The following is a 22656-nucleotide window of genomic DNA, read 5'->3' on the forward strand; positions in this document are numbered from 1 at the left end:
TGGTAATTTGGTGCACACCCAGTATCTATGATATTTGGAAGACTTCAATGTGTGCCGGAATACCAGTTGGGGCTCCGCGATTTTGGCCTTCCTTTATTGGGAGCTTTGTAAGGTTCAACTGTCCAGCGTGGTCGAAAAGTTGATGTAACAGGTTGTCTATTACTTCTACACTCCTCAGCATGGTATCGCTTGCCTTTTTGACACCGATTACAAACGCCCTAGTCAAGTTTACATTGTCTGCAAGGCAATTGTTTAACTTCATTTATTTAACCTTTTTTTTAATCTCAAAATTTATTTATATTTCTATTTGTTCATAATATTTTTATTTTTAAATATTTTAGATGGTTTCATAAAATAACGGAGACGAAGTTGGCAGGTGCGATGCACTAGACATACGGATGAGGATCAACATCGTCGGTCAAATTACGGTATGACATACGATATTTTTATTATTAGTTTTGAATCTTTTCAAATTTATATATACTAATTAGTATATATTTTTTTCAAAGTTATAATTTTGATATTTAATATTTACAAGTTATCTTGGCTTCAATAGGTTGACGAGGATATCAACCGCGTATTGTCAGCACGATTTTTAGAGGGGTCCCATTTATGGTGTGTTGTGACGACGTTATTGCACCAAGCGATTGTTGAGTGGCACACGGATGATAGAGTAATGCGCCAGTTTTCGACGCACCAGTCGATTCCTACGGAAATAGAGGTTGATATGGACGCACTCCATACAATCGATACATGTGGGAAACATGATGAAAATTGGTCGGCGTGACATGCTTACTACAACAACTTATGGAATCAGTGTGAACTATCACTCTCCCATTGTCAGGACATTACACCACTGGACTTAGATTTCGACCATTCCCAGTATCTCCCGATTTACGAACAAAATGGCAAACCATATCTCATGACACCTAAAGAGAGGGCAGAATGGCAACAACATCAGGCTATACGTACCAAGTCCAAGTCCAAGAAGAAAGCATCGTCATCGTCGTCTTCTGCTTTAGCATTTGCGGTATAAGAGTACTATTACGCATCACAGGCTAGTTTCAGTTTCAATCCTCCCTTTCATACTCAGTTGAGACTCGGACGAATTGAGTTGGAGGTTCATGGGATGCACCATAGTACACTCAAGCATCTTTGATAGAATATACGGTTGCGGGTGAGTGGGATCATATCCTATATGGTCACCAAAGCCAAGTCAAAGCAGTTACGACGATGATGGCATCAAATGTCATAATCCATTACCATCTTTCGAAGGTGGATTGCAAAGTGTGTTAAGTATGCCTCTTCAGCAAGACGACGACGATCAAGGCCTACGACCCCGACATACTCGATGAGCCCTGCGACATTACCATTCAACCACTCAGCGACATCGTTAAGAACTTAGAAGACATAGATAAATTGATTTTTACTTCGTAATTTTCGTGTAAAAAATTATTTTTTACATTTATTTATTTACTTTATATTTCATAAAATTTAAATAAATTGATTTTTTCTTGTAATTTAATTTTTTTAAATTATCCTCAGCCAAACTCGTCACTTTTAGGGGACGAGTTTCTTTGGCCGTTGTTGCTCGTTGCATAACGTCTAGCCAACGGCTACATTTTTTTAATTCGAAGGAACACGTTTTCTCGACTTGACGAGTCCCATAGATTTTTTATTTTATAAATTTTATTTAAAAAAATTTAAAAAAAATAATTTACTCGTCACCTCGACGTGACGAGTCATTATAACCCAATTAAATAATGACCCACGTAAGGCCAACTACACTGGACTATTAAAAAATAATATCCGAGGCAACTCGTAGTTTGCTAAATAAAATTTGGGTAGGTCTAATACCCTAAATTTTTTACCCGCCTGGGGTATTGGGCCAAAAAAAAACCCGACCATTCCATCAAAAAGGTTATGACCCAATCCGACTTGGCCCGATTGATACTATTTCGGATCATCTTTGAACCTCAACCTTATCGCTTCTTCTGTCTAATAACTGGTGATAAAAGAGTTTCAGCGGGGGCAACCATGGTCGAGCTTCTAAATCAGAAACAACTTTAACTTAAAAATAGGATTGTGAGTTATCGTTTCCCCATATCTAGACGACCTTAACAAGCACCTGAGGGGAGGAAAAAGTGAAGTAGGCGAAGACTCAAGTGAATGGCAACTTTGGCACTGTCATCTTTATCCTGCCCTTGCAAGGTATACATGTTTTCTGTTGCTCATATCATGAAAAAAAAATTGCTTTCGTTTACCTTTATTTATCGCTCTATGTTGTGGGAATTCCAAGCTTTTGATTAGATAATACAATTCGCATATGGTTTTGCAGATTGACCGTGGCAATGAAAAATCCTCCTCGTTGACACCAACCCAAGCTTTAAAACCACCATCCATGAAAACTTGGCAATTCCCACTTAACCCCGAAAATCAAATTGGGTCATTGCAGTTGGTACCCCTATATGCCACATTGAATAGCCCAAAAGGGTTTGGACCACCACCCAAGAAGAACAAAAGGACAAAGAGTGGCGATGAAAAAGACGAAGGTGAAGAGGAATTCGAAGAGGCTGAGGCAGGCGTGATACCCGAGGTGGTAACAAACCGGATGATAAGCCGAATGGGATTATCGGTTGGGATTCCATTGTTTATAGGGCTGTTGTTTTTCCCGTTCTTTTATTATCTCAAGGTTGGGTTGAAAATCGATGTTCCAACGTGGGTGCCGTTTATTGTTTCCTTCTTCTTCTTTGGGACGGCTTTGTTAGGGGTAAGTTATGGCATCGTGTCATCTAGTTGGGATCCCATGAGAGAAGGGTCACTCTTGGGATGGAATGAGGCTCAGAAGAACTGGCCTGTGTTTTGGCAATCCATTTGGGGTGGATCGCGTAAGAAGTAGGACGTTTCTTCATGCTTATATACTGCTATTTTCGTCTCAAGTTGCCTTATTAATTCATGTTTTACTTTGCTTTTTTTTTTCTTCCCTTGGTGTTTTCACTCTTCTTTTTTGCTCACCACATGCTTTTATTTGAATCCCGATCTGAAGGGAGTTGGTTTTTATTAGTTAAAATCATAAATAGCTATATAGATTGTGTTAAAGACTAATTGTTGTTTACATCCTGTACAAATGAGTTAATGGACAGGGAACAAAAACATTAAAGGTTGATTAATGTTTTTGAAAAGTTATATAGATAGACTAAAGGAGGGAGGGGCTGTTCCTAGTCCTAATCCAACCTCTAAAAGGTAGGGATGGGTACTTCTATTTTTAATAAAACCTAAAATTTAATGTTTATTCTACAACTTTAAAAAAGTTGAATAATTAAAAAGATCATTTATCATAGATTGATGATATTTTTAATTTTATATTATTTTTAATTTAATCAATAGTATGTTTCGAGATGTCACTTTAATAGTATGTTTTAGTAAAGCATGTTTTAGTGTGGTATGTTAACCGTAGAAATTTTTTCCTATTAATGATATTATGAGTATCTTTCTTATCTGTTGGCATCAGCAGCAAAAAAGCTGAAGGTCAAATTTGCATTCGCAACGGTATCTGACTCCATGATCACCGGCGTATTTTAAGTTAAAATATTGCTTCACCCCGACTGGATTGGGGATGAGGACACGATTCTAATAGACGAATTTCGATCCAATTCAATCTTATCGGATTAAATTTTTTCTTAAAGTAATTCAAGTTTGAGTCAAATTTTTAAATGATATGTTATAGTTGGATCAGATTCAAGTTTAGAGAAAAATATTTGATAACTCGATCTTAAAAATAATGTAATTATATACTATATTTAAGTATAATTAAAATAATAACTCTATTATTTTTTCAATTAGATTCTTAATTTTATCAAATACAATTAATATATTTATACAATTTTTTTAAATCTGATTGAACTAGATTCAAATTTTATGTCAAAAGTGTAGATTGAGTTTAGATCGAGGGAAACCACCCTAGATCCGAGTTAGGTTAAATTTCAGGTGGAGGGTACACATTTTTTGAGTCGAATCGAGTTAACCAAATACCCGACGCATGCTCATCCCTACGCTGGATGATCAAGAATACTCCAAGCACTTGCTCCACTTAAAAATACGGTTTGGGGTTTAGGGAAAAACACAACAGCTCACATTTCATTCTCAACATCGATGTGAAGAAACAAACCATATTTATTGTAGGGTTAACGCAAAACCACTCAAACCAAACCATGTATTGAATGGGATGCCTCATTTTATTTATTTATTATAAAACATAAAATAAGCTATGACGTGGAGCGAACCAACCATCTCATCCCGCTACTTTTCTAGTGCCAGACTGTATTTGTTGGGTTGGCCTAAGAAACATGTCCTTATATTCTGCAGTCCACTGCACCCCAGCCTTCATAGGTGGCGGCAGTATTTGCCCAACATACTCGCTACATTCCCCAATCGTAACATTTCCCAACTTCTCTGCAACATCTGAGGTCGCTCCATCACCCTTCTTATCCTTGCTCATGGATACTACTGCCAAACCACCGATATTTTTCAAGTCAATTACATAATATCAAACAAGACTGATGCTACAATAGGCTCCCTGAAAATTTTCAAAGTCGATTCATTTTCACAAATCAAAACCGGTAAGCATACCGGAAATGAACTACTTCTCTATTGACAGACATTTTATATTATACTGCGCAACCGACTGATAAAATGAGTGAAGATCTAAAAAGAAACAATTTAAATAGAACCCAAACAAAAAAACATACTCGGAGCCGTTCTTCCTTGTGGCCAATATCTGGGTTGTTTGGTAAAGTTCTTCAAGGATTTATCATTCTTTCTCGGATCCTACAGAGGGCAAAGAAAATCATATTTAGTAGCAATAGAAAAGAAATTAATATTAGACGAGAAGAAAAATTATGACAAAACGATGATTACCTGATTCAGCATCTCCGGTTTGCGTTGCATACCTACAAGAGTCGGTCAAATTAGCAAAATTAACAACATTTACAGTTGCCCGTCTAGCTCAATTGGTACGAGCGCAAGGCTCTTAATTTTATGGTCGTGGGATCGAGTCTCACGGTGGGCAATTCATAATTTTGACTGTTGGAGATCTACCACGGAAGCTGCTCTCAACTTGGCGTTAGGGGCAGCCTACTATCCTACCTCCCCTTATCCCATTACATATGGGAATAAGGTCAGCTACAGAATATCTCCTAACTTGTCGCTGTTCCAATGATCCTCTAACCCTAGCTACAAGCATGCAAAATAGGATATTAGCCACAAATGAATCGAAATAACACATCCCCTCTAAAATATCAGTAGCAACAGCACATGCTAAAATAACTTGGAACTTGTACTACAAAGTTACAATCTGTGCAAGAATGCATCGAGAGGAAGACCTGTGGGAATATAGCCCTTGCAAGATCAAGCCCATCAAGCCAGGATTCCTTAGTTGGAGTACCTATTACACTACAGATTTTGTAGATTTCATCTGCTTCACTGCAACAATAATGAAGGGCTAGCATCAATTAAATGAATAGACACACAACTACCCATACTTGCCAAACAAATAAGAAGTGATAATTAGATATCATCACAAGAACACACCTGGTTCCAGGAAAAAGAGGACGTAAGGTTAATAACTCAGCAATGATTGCACCCATCGCCCATATATCTGTAATAAATAAGTAAGGGAAAAACATAGTTAAAAGGGCTGACGCTAATTCTGTCTTAAGTGAATCCCTATTGAAAGTGCACAGAAAACTTGCCAACTTTTGAAGTATATAGGTATGATTGAAGAATTACATCAGGGGCACGATACCTACAATACAAGGAACTCAAGGCACAGACAAGTTGCAGCAAATATACATGCAGGCATGCACACACACACACAAATATATACACACAAGGAAAAACGATTAAAATACAAAAAATTCTGAATGTACCAAACCTACCAGCGTGTTGAGACATACACCGTCTATGGTGGGTGTGAATTAATTTCACGTGCAAGACCAAAATCAGCAATTTCGATTATACCTTTACTAACCAACAAATTCTCTACAAAGAAAAAGGCAGTCAGTTACAGAATATTTCAATTCTATCCAATTTAATTTCAAAATCCCTAATTTTTCAAAATTAAAGTCATGACCGTTTTTAAAATAATATTTAATTGTTCAACCTCGAAAAATGGTTATGACAGTTTGGCGACTCTGTTAGGGACAGGTAAGTGAGTCAGGCCATAATAAGTTTAAACTGGAGTCCCATAATTAATTCGTTCATTTCTCGCCTGTGCATGTTGTTTTTCTTGAGATTTGGTTCAAATAACCCAAAACGTGGGTTGCGTCGATGACCGGAGGGGGAAGAGTTCGAAATCTATTTTTTTATATCTACACCCCTACGAGGCTAGTTTTGAAAAAAGGTTTGGATTTTTTGACTTAGGGCTTTCGAATGATAAAAAAATTGTGATTTTTGTCGCTGATGACCGGCGGCCGACGCCGATCAAAGGCGGCCGGCGAGACTGCGTTGATGGCCGGATTCTGGGTTCATCAAGAACCCAGGCATTTGTTCTTAAATCCAAAGAACACTTGAGAGAATTCTTTAATGGGGGAGGGATTTTTGGTGTTTTGGAATGAAAAATGAAGATTTTAGAAAAAAATTTGGGTTAAATAGTCGACCCGTTGGCCTAGCGGTGACCTGCGCTTTGACCCGACCCGAGGGGAGGATCCGTGCGTTTTCGTGTATTTAAGGGGAAATTCGTTTTTGGTCCCCCTTCTTTTTTAACATTTTATTTTGATCCCGAATTTTGCTTCTGCACCAATTTCCTTTTTTAATTTGACCTTTTAATTTTGATTTTATTCTAAATTAGCCCTTTTTTATTATCATTATATATGTCATATTTGTTTACTATATATATATTATTTTTATTTTTTATTATCTTTTATATTTTTGGACTTAAGACCAAGGTAGCCGAGTAATGCATGTCACAACCATATGATGTAACATCTCTTTCTTTTAATGTCTTTGTAGTAATTTCCATGACTTCTAATTTATATACGTTTATATCTATATACAAAGATTTTTTACGCAGGGATTACTTCCCATTATAGACGCGCATATAAAGACTGCATATGAAGAATGTTAAACTATGTATTTATTTATTTATTTATACATGCATTGCATTCTATCTTTATTTTTAATTTTCTGACTGTCGGAGATCTTCTACGGAAGCTGCTCTCAACCTGGAGTTGGAGGCAGCCTACTACCCTACCTCCTGTTATCCCATTTCATATGAGAATAGGGTTTTGTTGTTGTTGTTGTTGTTGTATATTTTTGGACTTTTTCCTGATTTATTATTTTTATATATTTTTTCCCTCATATTTTTAGATATTTTATTTATGTATATATATATACACATATTTTATTTTTATTTATTTATTTGTTTTACTAATATCCTATATATATATATATTTATTTTTATTATCATTATTTTTTCCTTTTTTATTTAAATACCGTTATATATATATTGTTAGTGTTTTTTACTATTTATTTATTTATTTATTTATATTAAGTACTATATTATATATATATATATTTTATCTAATAAATTTTTATCTCACTTTTTTTTTCTTCGTATGCCATCATGTCCCCTCTTTTTGACAAAATATTTTTTTGTGCATTAATATAGTGGGGGCCCCATTATTTTGTTTTCTTCCTTATTTTCTTTCTTTTCCTTTTGTTTATTTTTTTTCTTCACATTATATATATACATGTTATTTTTATTCATTTTTTAATTGTTTTTTTACTTTTTTCGTGTTTTATTTTTTATTCCATTAATTTTCCCCTTTATCATTATCTTTGTTTTTTACCATTTTATTTATTTTATTTATTTTTTTATTAATATTTTTTACTTGTTCTATTATTTTTCTTTTTTCTTGTTTTGTTTATTATTTTCATATTTGTGCACTTGCTATCTTAATTCGATTTTATACTCCACTACGAATCTAACATTTTTATCTTTTAAGAATATTTCAATTAATTAGAGGTAAGTAACTTGGATCGTATTTTTACCTTATAGTTTAAATTACAATTTCCTTAATTTAAGACAACTGGAAATTACGTAGTACCGAAAGGGCAGTTTAAGAGTGTTAACTCTTCCTTGACTGTAACCGACTACCGAATCCGACACATCTTTGGTAAGACGCAGATCAGGTAAGAAATAATGTATCCGATCAACCCATTTGTTTTAAAACAAATTATCGGTGGCGACTCCAAATCATTTTTCCCAAGTCAAAGCCCAATTTGCTGTCATAAACATTTTTAGGTGGAACAATTAAATGTTATTTTTAAAAAACAGTCACGACTTTAATTTTGAAAAATTAGGATTTTGAAATTAAGTTGAATAGAATTGAAAAAGAGTCGTCATCGACCTTTAGATTAGGTAGGTCGAATACCTAAAAACATCTTTTAAAAACTATTTTAAGAAAAATCATTTTTAAGACAAAAATTGGTCTGCGTTCACAAAGATTCGATTAAAACAGGTTCGTGAGTCTGTTACAGTTAAGAAAGGATTAGCACTCTTGAACTGCCTTTTTGGTACCATTTAATTTTTCGGTTGTTTTAATTGCGAAATTTTAAATTGAAATTTAAATTTAAAAATTCAATTCGAATTAGTTACCTTTTATCGATTGAAGTTACTATTGAAAAAGTCAAAAATGTTAGATACTAAAAAAATTTAAAAGGTAAAATTAAGATAAAAATAATAGTAATAATAATAGTAAGGGATGAAAATAAAATTATTATAAAATTAAAAGACCAAAATAAAAGAAAATAATTTAAATTAGTGACCAAAATAAAACATGCATAAATTCCTAGGCCATATTCGAATAAAACATAAATTAGGGATTAAAATGTAACCATAATAAAATTTGAAATCCAAATTAAAATGCTGAAAATTAAATTTGGTGACTAAAATGTAAAAATTACAAATTACAGGAACTGCGGACGAGGTTTGACCATTTTTGAAATAACACAAAGGTCCTTCCCCAAAACAACGTATCCAAAACTATTTATATCCCATAACATGCCTAAATGCCTCCCCATCTCTCATTTTTCATTTTTTGCTTCTTTTTCTAAGAGAGAACTCTCTAACTCCCTCACCGGAGGGAAACCGGCCAACGGCCTGCCACCGTGTAACAACCAGGATATACCCACCTTTGTATATTTAACAAATTCCTTGTTTATGTCCATTTCCTGGAAGCGTTTCCTAAAACTACGCAATATTTGTTACCAAGGTCTGTGTCAGATCATAATGCCATTTTTCTTGAGAATGTGGGAGTTAGTTGGGGCAAAAAACCATTCAGACTTTTTAATTATTTGATGGATGAGGAATGCTTTCAGAATTTAGTTGATTATATTGTTCAAGAATGTAAGATTACACAGAAGAGAGCTGGAATTCTATCTATCCTGAAAACAACTAAACTGGCGATCAAGAAATGGGCGGGTAAGAGAGACCAATTTCCAGCTGTAGAGATTGCCAAATTATAAAGGAAAATTCACTTGGCAGAGGAAAAATTCCAGCAGTTGCAAGATTTAAATGGTAGTGAAAAAGGAGCAGAATTGACTACTATGAGATCAGAATTATGGAGGCTTTATAAAATTGAAGAACATATATGGTTTCAAAAATCGAGATCAAAATGAGTGGAAGGGATCGTAATACAAGATTTTTTTACACATGTGCTTCAGTTAGGAGGAAAAGGAATTTCATGAGTGCTCTGAATGTCAATGGTGAGATTACTCGAGATCCGGCTATCATCAAAGCTAGTGTTAAGGACCATTTTTTTGAATTTTTAACACAAGATCTACCTTGGAAGTTGAAGATACGAAGCTGAATTTTTCCAGAGTTTCAGTGGAGCATAGTGTTATTTTGGAAAAAGAATTTACGAAGGAAGAAATTTGGGAGACTTTACAATCATGTGATAGCAACAAAGCTCCCGGGCCGGATGGTTTAAATATGGGTTTTTTCAAGAGATTTTGGTCTGTCCTAAAGGTCGATATTCTGAAATTCTTTCATAACTTTTATATGGGGAAAAATTGGGAACATTGAGTTAATCATACATTCATTACTCTTATTCCCAAGGTGTCTAATATTGGTAGATTAGATGATTATAGACCTATAAGTTTTGTAGGAGGGTTGTACAAGATCCTTTCAGAATGCCTTTCGACGAGACTAAGGAATTGTATTACTGATTTGATAAGCCCTACGCAGTTTGCCTTCATTCCAGGCCGTCAAATTTTGGATTGCTCTCTTATAGCAAATGAGGCGGTTGACTTTTGGAGGAAAAAATGACTTAAAGGTTGTGTGTTTAAAGTGGATTTTATGAAGGCTTATGATATTGTGGATTGGTCTATTCTTTTTTAGGTTATGGAGAAAATGGGATTCAACATCAAATGGAGGAGTTGGATTAGACAATGTGTAACAACAACTTCAATTTTAGTTTTGATTAATGGGGTCCCTTCTAAAGAATTTCCTATGGCAAGGGGTCTTCGTTAGGGTTGTTTTATGTCTCCTTTGCTTTTCAACTTAGTTGGGGAACTTCTAAATTTACTACTTTTAAAGGTGAGGGACTGTTTTGTGGACGTAGATTGGGAGGAATGAGATTGTTATTAATTTATCACATCTACAATTTAAAGATGACCTAATTATTTTCTGTGGGGCTTTGAATAAACAGATTTCAAATGTTAAGAGGTTGCGAGTGTTTGAAGTCATACCTGGTCTTCAATTGAATCTAAAGAAAAGCAAATTATTTGTTGTTAATACGGCTCCAAAGGAGGTTGCGGAGTGGGCGTCGACAATTGGTTGTGCAGTTGGGAATTTTCCTTATGACTATCTAGGTCTGCCTCTTGGTGCAACACGGAATTCTTCCTCTCTTTGGGATCCGGTTATTTTAAAATTTTACAAGAAACTTGCAGGTTGTAAAGCTGCCACTCTTTCATTGGCAGGGAGGTTAGTCTTGAATAAATCGGTTCTTTGTTCACTTCCAACTTACTACTTCTCTCTTTTTAAAATTTCCTCCTTGGTTAATTCAAAACTCAATTCCATTATGTCTAAATTCTTATGGGGAGGTGGAATGGAGAGAAATAAGATTAATTGGGTTAGTTAGCCCAATGTGTGCAAATCTAAGGATGAAGGAGGTTTGGGAGTGTTAAATATTATTAATATGAACAGAGCCCTTCTGGGAAAATGGTCTTGGAGGTTTGCTAATGATAGGAATGTTGTTTGGAGGAGGTTAATATGCTCTAAATACAATCTTGATCCTTATTCATAAATGTTCAATAGCAAAATTCCAGCTCAAGCATCCTGGATTTGGAGTTCAATGGTTAATTCTCATTTTAAAGAAGACTCATTTGGCTCAAAGTTCCATAGTATGTGCAGAATTCAAGTTGGTAGTGGTCAGTGTATTTGGTTTTGTCAGGACCATTGGGCAATGGACTGCCTTCTTAAGGTCTTTTTCCGAGGTTGTTTGCTATTTCCTCAAATCATAGTGGCAAATTAATTGAATTTGGCGAGTTTAGTTCTTTGGGATGGATTTGGAATATTCAGTTGAGGAGTAGTTTGATAGATTGGGAATTTGAACAGTGGGCTAAATTATTTCTGTCTAAAGAGGCCATCGATGGTCTGATCTGGAAAGGAAACGGGGCTGGTGTTTATTCTGTAAATTCATGAGTGAAGATTTGTTCCTTGGCTTCCCAAAAGAATTCTTTTTGGAAGAAAATTTTGTGGAAAGGATTTGTGCCACCAAGAGTTGAGTTTTTTATGTGGTAGGTGGTTCTAAAAAAGTTGCCAGTGAGGACTGAACTGGTTAAAAGAGGGGTTACGGGTATTGTAGATCTTTCTTGTCCTCTATGTAATTTGGTTAATGAATCTTCTTCTCATTTATTTTTCTCTTGTTCTGTCGTGTGATCACTTTGGAACAAATTTGTGCAGTGTTGGAGTATTAGTTCGGTTTTTCAAGAAAATGTGTAGAACTTCCTCCTAGCTTGGGAAGAACTAAATTCTAGTTCTGCTATTTGGAACTTTATTCTGGTTGTTGTTATTTGGACTGTTTGGAAAGTTAGAAATGATATTGTCTTTGAAAGAGGGAAGTTAGACCAGACTAACTTATTTTTCTTAGCAAGGGTGAGGCTTGCATCTTGGTTCTTAGCTAAGTTTGCAGACTCTGTTATTTCTATGGATTCTCTTATCAGTGACTCGTCCCTTGGGGATTTATGTTTCCCTCTTAACAAATCGATTGTCTCTACGATCCCTTGGTCCCCCCATCCTAAGGGCTTTGTCAAATTGAATGTGGATGCAGCTACCAGTTCTGATTGGAAGAGCAGTGGAATTGCGGGTATTCTTAGAGACGACGAAGGTCTTCTTTTAGGCTCTTTTAAAGAGGCTACGGGTCCGGGTCCACCTACTTTGATGGAGTTAAAGGCTGTTCAAAAGGGATTATATTTCTTTGATTCAGTGAGAGGAGGTATTAAGGGTCGGTTGATTATAGAATCAAATAGTAAAATGGTAGTGGAATAGGTTAAGAATGGACCTTTGTGTCCTGATCTATATGCCTTTATTGTCAGGGATAAAGAATTGGAGGGTGTTATTAGATGGGTTGCTAGAACAACAAATATAGAAGCTGATGGGTTGGCTAAGTCTGGTATTGGCTAATTTCAGTGTGTTTTAAGGGTATTTTATTTTGGGTTCTTAGGATTGTTTGTAAGGGTTTTATCTTGATGCTGTAAATCTTATGTATCTTTTATTAATGAAGTATAAGGCACTCTTTTCCTCCTTCCTCTGATTAAAGAATTCATTCTGAATTCCTTAATCATAAAGGGGGTTTTTAATGAGGCCTTCAATTCCTATAAAAAAAATAGAATACATGGCTTTAGGTCGTGATGAAAAAATCCACGCTAGTACATGTATGCAAGACCTTGAAAGACTTGAAAACACCAATGTCTGATTTCAACTTCAGAAAAAGGCTTTTCCATGTCTTTCATAAGTTGTTAAAGGCTGCATTCCTGGAAAATTTTCATTTTTCAGCAAAACCCCATTAATTAAGAACACAAATAAAAACTGGCCCTTACCATATATTCAAACACAAAGAATAAAATGCCATTTTCCCTGATGACTTCCTTAAGCTTCCCAATATTTGGTTGATTCATTCTCTACAATGACTGTTAAAAGAAACAGACAATCAGGCATGTGAAATAAAATAACTACAAGCAAAACAAGAATAAAGCAACTCATATTACCTTAACTTCTCTCAGATTCACACACTCTTCCCATGAGTAATATTTCTTCTTCATTTTCTTAATTGCAACCTTCAAAACATATAATATTTATTTGTAAAGGATATTTCAATATCAGCATAACAGATAGGGAATAGTCTTAAAACTTCAAGTAGTTAAAATCCAAGGCATACTAACAATTTCCCCAGACTGCTTATGAATAGCATGCCACACCCTTCCAAAAGTTCCAACTTTCTTAATTAACTTGCTCCTAACATCATCCCAAGAATTTTTTTTTTTTTGATAGGAATAGAAGGCCTCATTAAAAACCTCCCTCATAGTTGCCTCTTGTAAAGAGACAACTAGCGGAAGGAGGAAAAGAGTGCCTAAATTTATTAATAACCCATAATTACATAAGATTCCAAACAATACATAAAATTACCTAACATAGAACCATAACCAAAATAATACACCATAACCACTACTCATAACAACAACCTCCTCACTCACTAACCAATTCCTGACTTAGCTAGACAATCAGCTTCCACATTAGAACATCTGTTGATATGCTTAATTATAACATTAGACTGCACAACATCATCCCAAGAATTGATAAGCATAAATCATTATGCAGAAAATAAATACTGTCTAGCAAATCCTGTTTTAAACAACTTACCTCTCCATTTTTGTGGAACAAAAAGTAGCCCTTTATTGAGGAGATTTATAAGAAACAAAGATAGACATGTAACAGTTATCTTCAGTAGAAGATTGATGGTATTAAACTATAAGACAAAAAAAAAATTGCTTTGGAGATCAGATAAATCCACCATTAATTTCCACTGGAAACATGGAATGACATAAACCGGAACTTTTATGGTGGATGAGCTTCAAAGCCTTATTTGGTACTAAACCCGCAACTTCAAGACCAAAAGAAGGCATCAACAATAGGAATGGATGAGCTTTAAAAAACATACTGATACAGCCAGAAGGAAGGATTCCAAGATCAAGATACAATCACTTGGTTCAAAGTCTTAATTGCGGTTAACTCATGTATTCTAAATAGAAACATTTGCAGAAGGCCCCTCAGAAACCAGGTACCCATCAGGAGCAACAACAAAACATTAACTACCAATGCCAATGCTTAGCAAGCAACTTTCAATAATCCACTACAAGCCCTGTGATAATAAAATAGGAAAAATATATATACTAAATTTTAGAAAAGGGAGAAGTAGTTAACAGATGCGAGAAAATATAATAATGAAAATATATTATGTACCTGGAAGGCGTTTTCTCATGACTGGATGTTGTATCAACAGTGCACTAAAATTCATTACAACTCACGTTTTGAGTACTAAAAAGAGGTTGGGCACTAAGTGCAATTACCAAAGGAAACCAAAAGAGAAGCTCCATGGACAATAAACAGCCAGTCAAGTACTTCTTGGAATAAAAAGACCCGGAAGTGGTTGCAATTTGACCAGAAGTAGACTTTCGCCATGTCTTGAAAAGGAAATTAAATTCCTTTAAATCCAAATCCGGTATAATCTAACATTAAAATAGCATCAAATGAAGCTTGATTCGCCGTGGGACTTACATGAGCCCATAACCTAATATGACGTGATTTAAGCATATGAGATGGAACTGGGTATAAAACGTGATACAATATACATCTTAGAAAACCGAAATCTCAAGAAAGTAGCAGAGGCTATCATATGCAAGCAATATTCAATAAAAGTGCACAACTGGCGTCCAGCCAGCGACTCATCATATCACGAGGGAAAAAAAATCAATGCCTGATAATAGGTAAAAATCAATTCATATTCCCTATAAATAAACCAAACAAACGCCATATGAGACAATTGGACAAACAAACGAGATAGAAATATCAACAATCCAATTAACGAAATAAGTCAATAAATACTATGAAACTTTGTGACAAATCAGAAAATCATATCCTAATAGATTAAATTAAAAAAATAAAAAAAAATAGATCCAATTCAAGGGGGAAACCCCACTAATCTAAACCTAAACAGAAATTTACAAATAAGAAGTTAAACCTGATCAGATCAGACCTAAGTGGAAACAAATGTAATTACCTGGGAACCAACCGGCATGAGAACCGTTGGCAAGGCAGGGAAGAGGTGGAATCCAGAGCTGCGCTATTTCTGTCTCTCGTGAAAAGTAAAAAGAAAATGATTTGCGAGCGTGTTTGGAATAAAGAAGCCAAATGCCTAATTTATTGTGGTGGGTTTGAGTTGACGACTTGAGTGAGAATCGGGAGTTCCTTTCTTGTGAACCTTGAAATCGCTTAATTTTTGGGTTTATTTTTATTTCTCTCCATTTATAGTGGCCCGACCGGACCGGTAGTTCACTATATTATTATGCTACGATCTGGAGTTGGATGGATATCGTCATCATTTCTTATCTCCTTTAATTCTTTTTTGTTATTTTGATTTGGGACAACTAACGGCTACGTCTCATATGCTTATTCCTTTTCCATAAATAAAATTACTTTCTAAAATTTGACTGATTTAATTAATTAATTTTCTATAATTATAAACTATTTGCTTTCCAATAATAATAGAAGCTTGTTTTATTATTTGGTATGTACTTTGACAAATTGTACAAGGTGGGATATATCCTTTTAAAATATTTTGTTTCGTATTTATATTTTGATATAATGTTCAATACTTTTAATATCTAAACTTTAATAATAATATATTTGTAATTTTAAAATTCTAATGTGATATATATACTTTAACAAAATATTCAAAATAATACTTGTTATCTCCTGAGGTTCTAGATTTGAACACCGCATATACTAGAGATATGAGTGTTTATTGACAAATGATTGAAAGTTTTTGAACATATATTGTATTGTATACACCTATATTATTACAGTACTTGGGATTGATATCATTAGTGTCAAATCAATTAAAAATTTAACAAATTATTTTTTATAGTAAATTCACATTGATATTATATTATTATATAAAAATATAAATAAAACAAAAATAAAAGAATTTGTGTTACCAAATTAATCATTTTATCAAAATATGCACAAATATGAAAATATTGTTGAAGTATAGGTATCATATTGGATATTTTATTAATACATGTACAGTGTTAAACATTTTATCAAAATTATGGGTAACACGTTGAATATTTTAAATGTAACCACCTATTTGATCCAGGTGTTTAGTTGATTTTAGATATTAGGAAAAATATTGATATTTAAGAAAAAGCAACATTCGATGTATTGGTAACCGATTCTCCTCCTCCTCCTCCTCCTCCTCCTCCTCCTCCTCCTCCTCCTCCTCCTCCTCCTCCTCCTCCTCCTCCTCCTTCTTCTTCTTGAATACGTAACGTAGAAATCAAACAAACTCAATTAGCTTATTGCGAGTCGCTTGTCCTATCTTTTTGCAACATTCGATCGATAGCATTTAGAGGGTGATCAAAGGCTCAGACCCTAAATAAGAGAATTCATGCCATTTTTGTCAAATAATTCGCAATCATATTCCTTTTACGAGGTGTATAAACACACTTTAGCCTCTGTTTACGTAGTAATAAATCTACATTATGTAGTACCATTGGTGATTTTCTATCTATTTTTGCACCTTGAATAAGCATCGTCTGTAATACCTCAAATTTTGACTAGTGACTGAAATGTAACTTTTGAAAGTTTGAGGGTTAAAGTATAAATTTTATAAAAGTTTAGGGATCAAAAATGCAATTTTGAAAAGATATAGATTTTAACTCGTAAATGAACAGTTTGGCTTAAAACAAGGATTTTTGTGGAAATCCCATTTTCGGTATGTGATTTGTGTTAAAAGCTATAAAGCGATAAAGTTTAGTATTGAAATTAGATAATCGGATCGAACCATAATTTTATGAAAATTGAAGGATGTTAGAATATGTTTGGAAATATTATTTTCATATTTTAGATAAGAGAAATTTGGCTCAAGACATTGTAATTTTTTAGATTTGACTAAACAGTGGAATTTTAGTGACTAAAATATAATTTTCAAAAATTGTATTACTAGAAAACTGTGAAATTTCAGGGACCTAAGTGGTAAATTTCTCAAAAAGATTTTTTTATTTCATAAATGGATAGTTTACTCTTGAAAGTGGGGTTTTATTGAAATCATATTCTTAATATGAAATTGTGTTAAAAACTAGAAAGTGTTAAAGTCCGGTAAAAATTCAGTAAATCGGATCAAATAGGAATTTTTAGAAATTTTGAACAATGATAAATTAGGATTAAAAATATTATTTCCATATTTTAGAATGATGGAAAATAATATGAAGGATTTGATTTGAGAATTTATTTTCATGTTCAATTTAGATCGTTGGATGAAAAATGACAAGATTGAAATTTTTGGAAAATGGCATGGCCAAAGTTGTAAAGGGCAAAAAATTTTGTCCATCTTTGACTTTGGAAGATGATAAGGTTTATGTGGCTTGGTATTAAGGTAAATATCAAGTTTCATTAAGGTAAAATGGACATTTCTCATTAAATGAATATTTTATTCATTTAAGCTTAAATTAATACTAAATTAACATGAAATTAACCAAAATTTCATGAAACCAAGCCATTTTTCAACCAACATTTCGTGCTCCTTCATACCAAGGTAAGAGAAATTTAGTTTCCATTTTTCAGAAATTTCCTTTGGTTTTTGGATCATGCCGTGAAATAGAAAATTGTTCTATTCGAAAAACGCTATCATTTGGTACCATTATTGCTTGCTAATTTGGTTTGTGTTCAAAGATCCCAAATTCTATGGTTTATGTTCACATTAGGGTTTATAGAATTGATGAAGGATTTTGACGTTTTGGAGGTTGTAGAATCATTTCCAAGCATGATTGATGATTAAAATCACTTGTACATGGTTATATGAACAAATAAAGTTTTGGCCAAACCCTAACTTGATGGGAAATATGTGTTTTGATGAAATTAAGTTGGGGCTTTGATTGTAGAGATTTTATAAGGTTGAATCGAAGTTGATTTCATGCTTGAATCGAATAAAAATCGAGTAAAATCATGAAAACCCTAATTTTGAACATACAAAGCATTCGACCTTGACTATAGAGAATGAGAAAAAATTATGGGAAAATTATGTAGGGGTTGGAATTGATATAGGAAGTATTCTAAAAACCTTAGAAAAAATTAGGGACCATTATGTAATTTTTAAAAAGTTGGGGGACCAAATTGGTAATTTTAGAAAAGTTTTAGATTATTGTGTAATTGTTCAATAGTTGATGTAGCATGATGGAAATTAATGTTTGAGTGATAGAATTGAAGTTAGGATGTGAAATTGGATTATTTTGGAAAGCTAGTAAAAGTTGAAGTTTAAATTATAAATATGAAAAGGTTGAGAGTTTAAGTAAAAATGTTATGTGAAATTGGGATAAAAAGGAACTTGAGTGACCAATTAGAAGTATTAAGATCAACATTTATGTTGTGAAACGGAAATTATATAGAATGAGCATCAGAAAATTTGTTAGGAATTTATTTTCCAAAGTATGTCTATGTTAGTAAGATTCTAACATTTGGTTTGAATTTGTATATGTTTGGTAATGATGTTCATTTCGATTGAGGGCTTGAAATCAAGATCAAATATTATTAAAGTTAAGGAGAAGCTTAAGGATGAAATGGGAAATTCTAAGGACGATTGCAAGCTAAGGAGACCAGGTGAATGCATTTAACTTGAATTTATGTTATCGAAACAAACATTGACTTAAGATGAGCCAGTGTCGGAGTTACATTAAGAAGTGACTCCTAGTGCATGAGAAGTGTACTTCAAGCCTATATGTTCAATTGGTAAGATTATAGATTTAGTGAATAAGTTAAGGATGCAAGTTGGTGAAATTTGCTTAGATATTATGTTCTGAACAGAAAGTTTAGAAAATCACCAGAAATGCTAAAGAAATAATTGATTTAGATGGGTATAAAAAAAGATATGAATTTTTAATAAGTGATAGGTCAGAAAATAGGGCAGCAGATTCTGCCCGAAACAACTTATGTCAGTTAACTTTGAAAATTTGCTATAAATTGTACAATTAGAAATAAATGGAGTTCATTATATGGTTAGATTTGTATTCGATTCTAGTTTTTATTGGTACAAATAGAATAATTTTCAGTATATAAATTAATACAAAATAATATTTGTTTGAAGGAGTGCAAATTGCCAGAATATGGAATTTTTGATAAATTGTGTATTGAAAGTAGTGGAAGGCAAAGGATTTAAATCTAAAGCTTAATGAGGCTTATATTTTGATTAAAAATAAATAAAGTGTTAAAGTGAGTGTATTTGTTTATTTGATTATTATAATCGAGGATGACTTGCAATAAGTTAACCTCATTTTATTTTTAGTATGATTTATAAATTTTCAGTATGGAATATATCTATAAAAATTTTCATCAAGTTCTACGAATAAGTTTGGGTATGAACTACCCAAGTATGATATTTATGATGATGAATTCTAAATGTTTACAGTTATCATATGATTTTCAGTTATCAAATGATTACAATTATCAGATATTTATGAACATCAGATATTTTACAGTTTTCAGACATATATTAATAAATGATTTTATGATGACACATATAAGTCCATTGTATGTTACATTGAGAGTCATAGGTACATTTGGCATGCCATTTAGTGAGTATTTTTCAGTTACAATTATCAATTAGCAGTTCAGCTTTGGTACATTCATGTACCAATGTTCAGCACCGTTGGTGCTCAGGTTATGATTGCACTGAAGTGCATCATATCGCAGTTTCAGCTATGATTCGACACCGTGTTGTGCCTAGTGCACTTCTTAAACTCACGTACCTTATATTCTCTTACATATACATTGGGCTATAATAGTAAGTGTGAAAGTTATGACAATATATAAAAGAAAAGAACCTAGAATAGAAAAGAAAATTAGGAAATATGTTCGAATGAAAAGAACAAAAGTTATTTATGATATTTGATGATGACTTACATGATTTTTTGATAAAATCATGAGATGATGATTTTTAGGTTTTCAGAAGGAAAAACGGCTTGACTAGCACGGTTGGAAGTTTAATGTTTTTATTTAAATTACAATTTATTTATTATATTTTATGGAATTTTATGGTTTTATATCACTTTAGTTATATTTATGCTTCACTAAGTTTTGCTTAGCATGTGATGATTTTCATGCGTAGGTTCGAATAAAGTAGAGGTCTTGAAGTGAGGAGCTTACCAACATATGTAAAATTAAACCTACTTACAGTATCATTAAGACATCCTAACTATGACTTATTAGTGGCATGTACATTATATCTGTTGGGTTGTTGTTGATTTGAAGGACTTGAAGGATTTCACTATTATGACAATTAGAGCAAGATTATAGAAATGAGAAAGTGTCTGAAGAATGACTCTAAGTGATAGAGTAGTAATTTAATTGTTGAGAATAGAATTTATGAATAGGTTGTGTTAATAAAAGAATTGCCTTAAACATGCATTCTCTTAGAATTTATTTATAGTAACAAAACCATTGGGTCTTAGTGTTAGAATAAAACATATAAGTAGGAAATTCCTTATAAAATTCAAGGAATGATATTTCCATTTGATGAATTTGAGATCATCATGGTAAGTGTAATTAAAAGCTGAACATCTGAAGTTAGATTATAGGATATTATGATAGTTTGGGAAATTTTAGATGTAACCCTGATGAATTATCTGGATTACCTCATGATCAAGAAGTGGAGTTTAAACTTTATATTTTTTTGGTACAATGCCCATTTTGATAATCTAATATCGGAGAGCTTTGATAGAATTCAGATAGTTAAAGATACAACTACATGAGCTATTTGATCGAAATTTTTTAGACCAAAAGTATCTCTATGTGGTATACTAGTACTATTTGGTAAAAGAAGAAAAAAAAGAATAGATGTGGCTATACATAGATTGTCGTTAGCTGAATAAAGTGACAGAAATAAATAAGTATCCTCTTTCAAGAATCGATGATCTATTCGAACAACTCAAAGGTACATCAGAATTTTCGAAGATTGATATTCAATTAGAGTATCACTAGTTAAAGATTAAAGAGTAAGATATTTTGAGGATGACTTTCAGAACCCGATATAGATATTATGAGTTTTTCATGATGTCATATGGACCAATTAATGTTCCAGTAGTATTTATAGATTTAATGAATCGAATATTCTAGTTGTAAATAGATTACTTCGTGGTCGTGTTCATAGATGATATTTTGATATATTCTAAGATTAAAAAAGAGCACGACACACGTCTTCACATTTTACTTCAAACATTGTGGCATTAAAAGTTGTATGTTAAGTTGTCAAAATGTGAATTCTGATTGTCAGAAATTTCTTTCCTTGGCCCCATGATTTCAGCATAGGGAACTTGAGTAGATTCGAAGAAAGTACAAGCTATAATAGAATGGAAAACCACAAAGAATGCATTCGAAGTTCGTAATTTCTTGAGATTAATTGGAGGTTATCGAGGATTTGTGAATAATTTCTCGATGATTACTTTTGTATTTACAAAGTTGCTTAGAAATGATGTACCAATTGTTTGGACTGAAAAATGACAAGAAAACTTTGATACACTTAAGAAAATTGACAGAAACATCAGTTTTAGCGTAGTCAGAATCATGTAAAGAGTATGTGAATTGCAATGATGCATTCCTTAAAGGTTTGGAACGTGTTTTGATGCAAGAAGGAAAAGTGATAGTTTATACATTGAGACAACTAAAGATGCATGAACGAAATTATTCGACTTAGAATTTAGAGTTAACAATTGTGGTGTTTACTTGGAAAATATGGCACCACTATCTATATGGTGATCGATGTTATATTTAAACATACTATAAAGGTTTGAAGTATTTACTTATTTAGAAAGAATTGGAACTTAGATAAAGGATATATATCAAACTTCTAAAAGATGGATACGATTATTGATTATCATCTTGGGAAGGTAAATATGGTAGTTGACACATTTAGTCGAAAGATCTTCTCTGCTTTCAAAGCTTTAAATACTTGATTTTCAAGGAAAAATGATGGTGTACTCGTTGTAGAGTTGATGATGAGACCTATATTGTCAGATTTGATTAAAGATCTTCCCTACAAAGATAAAAGATTTTCAGAAAGGATCGAAAAGTGAAGAAAGGAAATCAAATAACAAAGAGATGATAAAGTATTTCTAAAAGTTCTACTTTAGAAAAAGATTATGAGATTTGAGCATAAAAGAAAGTAAAGTCCGAGATTTATCAGTTATATGAGATTGTAAAAAGAGTTAGTCTGGTAATTTACCAGTTATCATTATCTCTGGAAATGGATAAGATTTATTATGTGTTTCATGTATAACTGTTTTGAAATTATAGATTGAATACTTTACATGTGATTACATAGAGAAAAC

General features: G+C 33.1%; 3 protein-coding genes and 2 long non-coding RNA genes across 5 annotated transcripts; 1 reads left to right on the forward strand and 4 right to left on the reverse strand.

Annotated features, from left to right (window-relative positions):
- The first annotated feature begins 2000 nt into the window (after positions 1-2000).
- Positions 2001-2939, forward strand: LOC120199185 (protein PAM68, chloroplastic-like). The gene is made up of 2 exons (XM_039200362.1): positions 2001-2211; positions 2339-2939. The coding sequence occupies exons 1-2, from the start codon at positions 2170-2172 to the stop codon at positions 2897-2899; spliced, it is 603 nt and encodes a 200-aa protein (XP_039056293.1). The 5' UTR covers positions 2001-2169; the 3' UTR covers positions 2900-2939.
- A 1352-nt stretch (positions 2940-4291) lies between these two features.
- LOC120199164 lies at positions 4292-5066 on the reverse strand. The gene is made up of 3 exons (XM_039200347.1): positions 4918-5066; positions 4749-4827; positions 4292-4506 (listed from the first exon to the last, which is right to left on the reverse strand). The coding sequence occupies exons 1-3, from the start codon at positions 4945-4947 to the stop codon at positions 4292-4294; spliced, it is 324 nt and encodes a 107-aa protein (XP_039056278.1). The 5' UTR covers positions 4948-5066.
- Positions 5067-5181: 115 nt separating this feature from the next.
- Positions 5182-6000, reverse strand: LOC120199165 (cyclin-dependent kinase F-4-like). The gene is made up of 4 exons (XM_039200348.1): positions 5751-6000; positions 5590-5656; positions 5382-5481; positions 5182-5232 (listed from the first exon to the last, which is right to left on the reverse strand). The coding sequence occupies exons 1-4, from the start codon at positions 5950-5952 to the stop codon at positions 5182-5184; spliced, it is 420 nt and encodes a 139-aa protein (XP_039056279.1). The 5' UTR covers positions 5953-6000.
- Positions 6001-13054: 7054 nt separating this feature from the next.
- On the reverse strand, positions 13055-13519 carry LOC120199186. The gene is made up of 3 exons (XR_005523429.1): positions 13444-13519; positions 13270-13338; positions 13055-13191 (listed from the first exon to the last, which is right to left on the reverse strand). It is a non-coding gene; the product is annotated as an uncharacterized LOC120199186 (long non-coding RNA).
- Positions 13520-14055: 536 nt separating this feature from the next.
- On the reverse strand, positions 14056-14774 carry LOC120199187. Its single transcript, XR_005523430.1, has 2 exons — positions 14522-14774; positions 14056-14420 (listed from the first exon to the last, which is right to left on the reverse strand). It is a non-coding gene; the product is annotated as an uncharacterized LOC120199187 (long non-coding RNA).
- Between the last annotated feature and the right edge of the window lie 7882 nt (positions 14775-22656).

The sequence above is a fragment of the Hibiscus syriacus genome, unplaced genomic scaffold (genome assembly GCF_006381635.1).
Source record: "Hibiscus syriacus cultivar Baekdansim isolate YM2019G1 unplaced genomic scaffold, ASM638163v2 tig00005377_pilon, whole genome shotgun sequence".
In the NCBI taxonomy this organism is placed as follows: Eukaryota; Viridiplantae; Streptophyta; class Magnoliopsida; order Malvales; family Malvaceae; genus Hibiscus; species Hibiscus syriacus.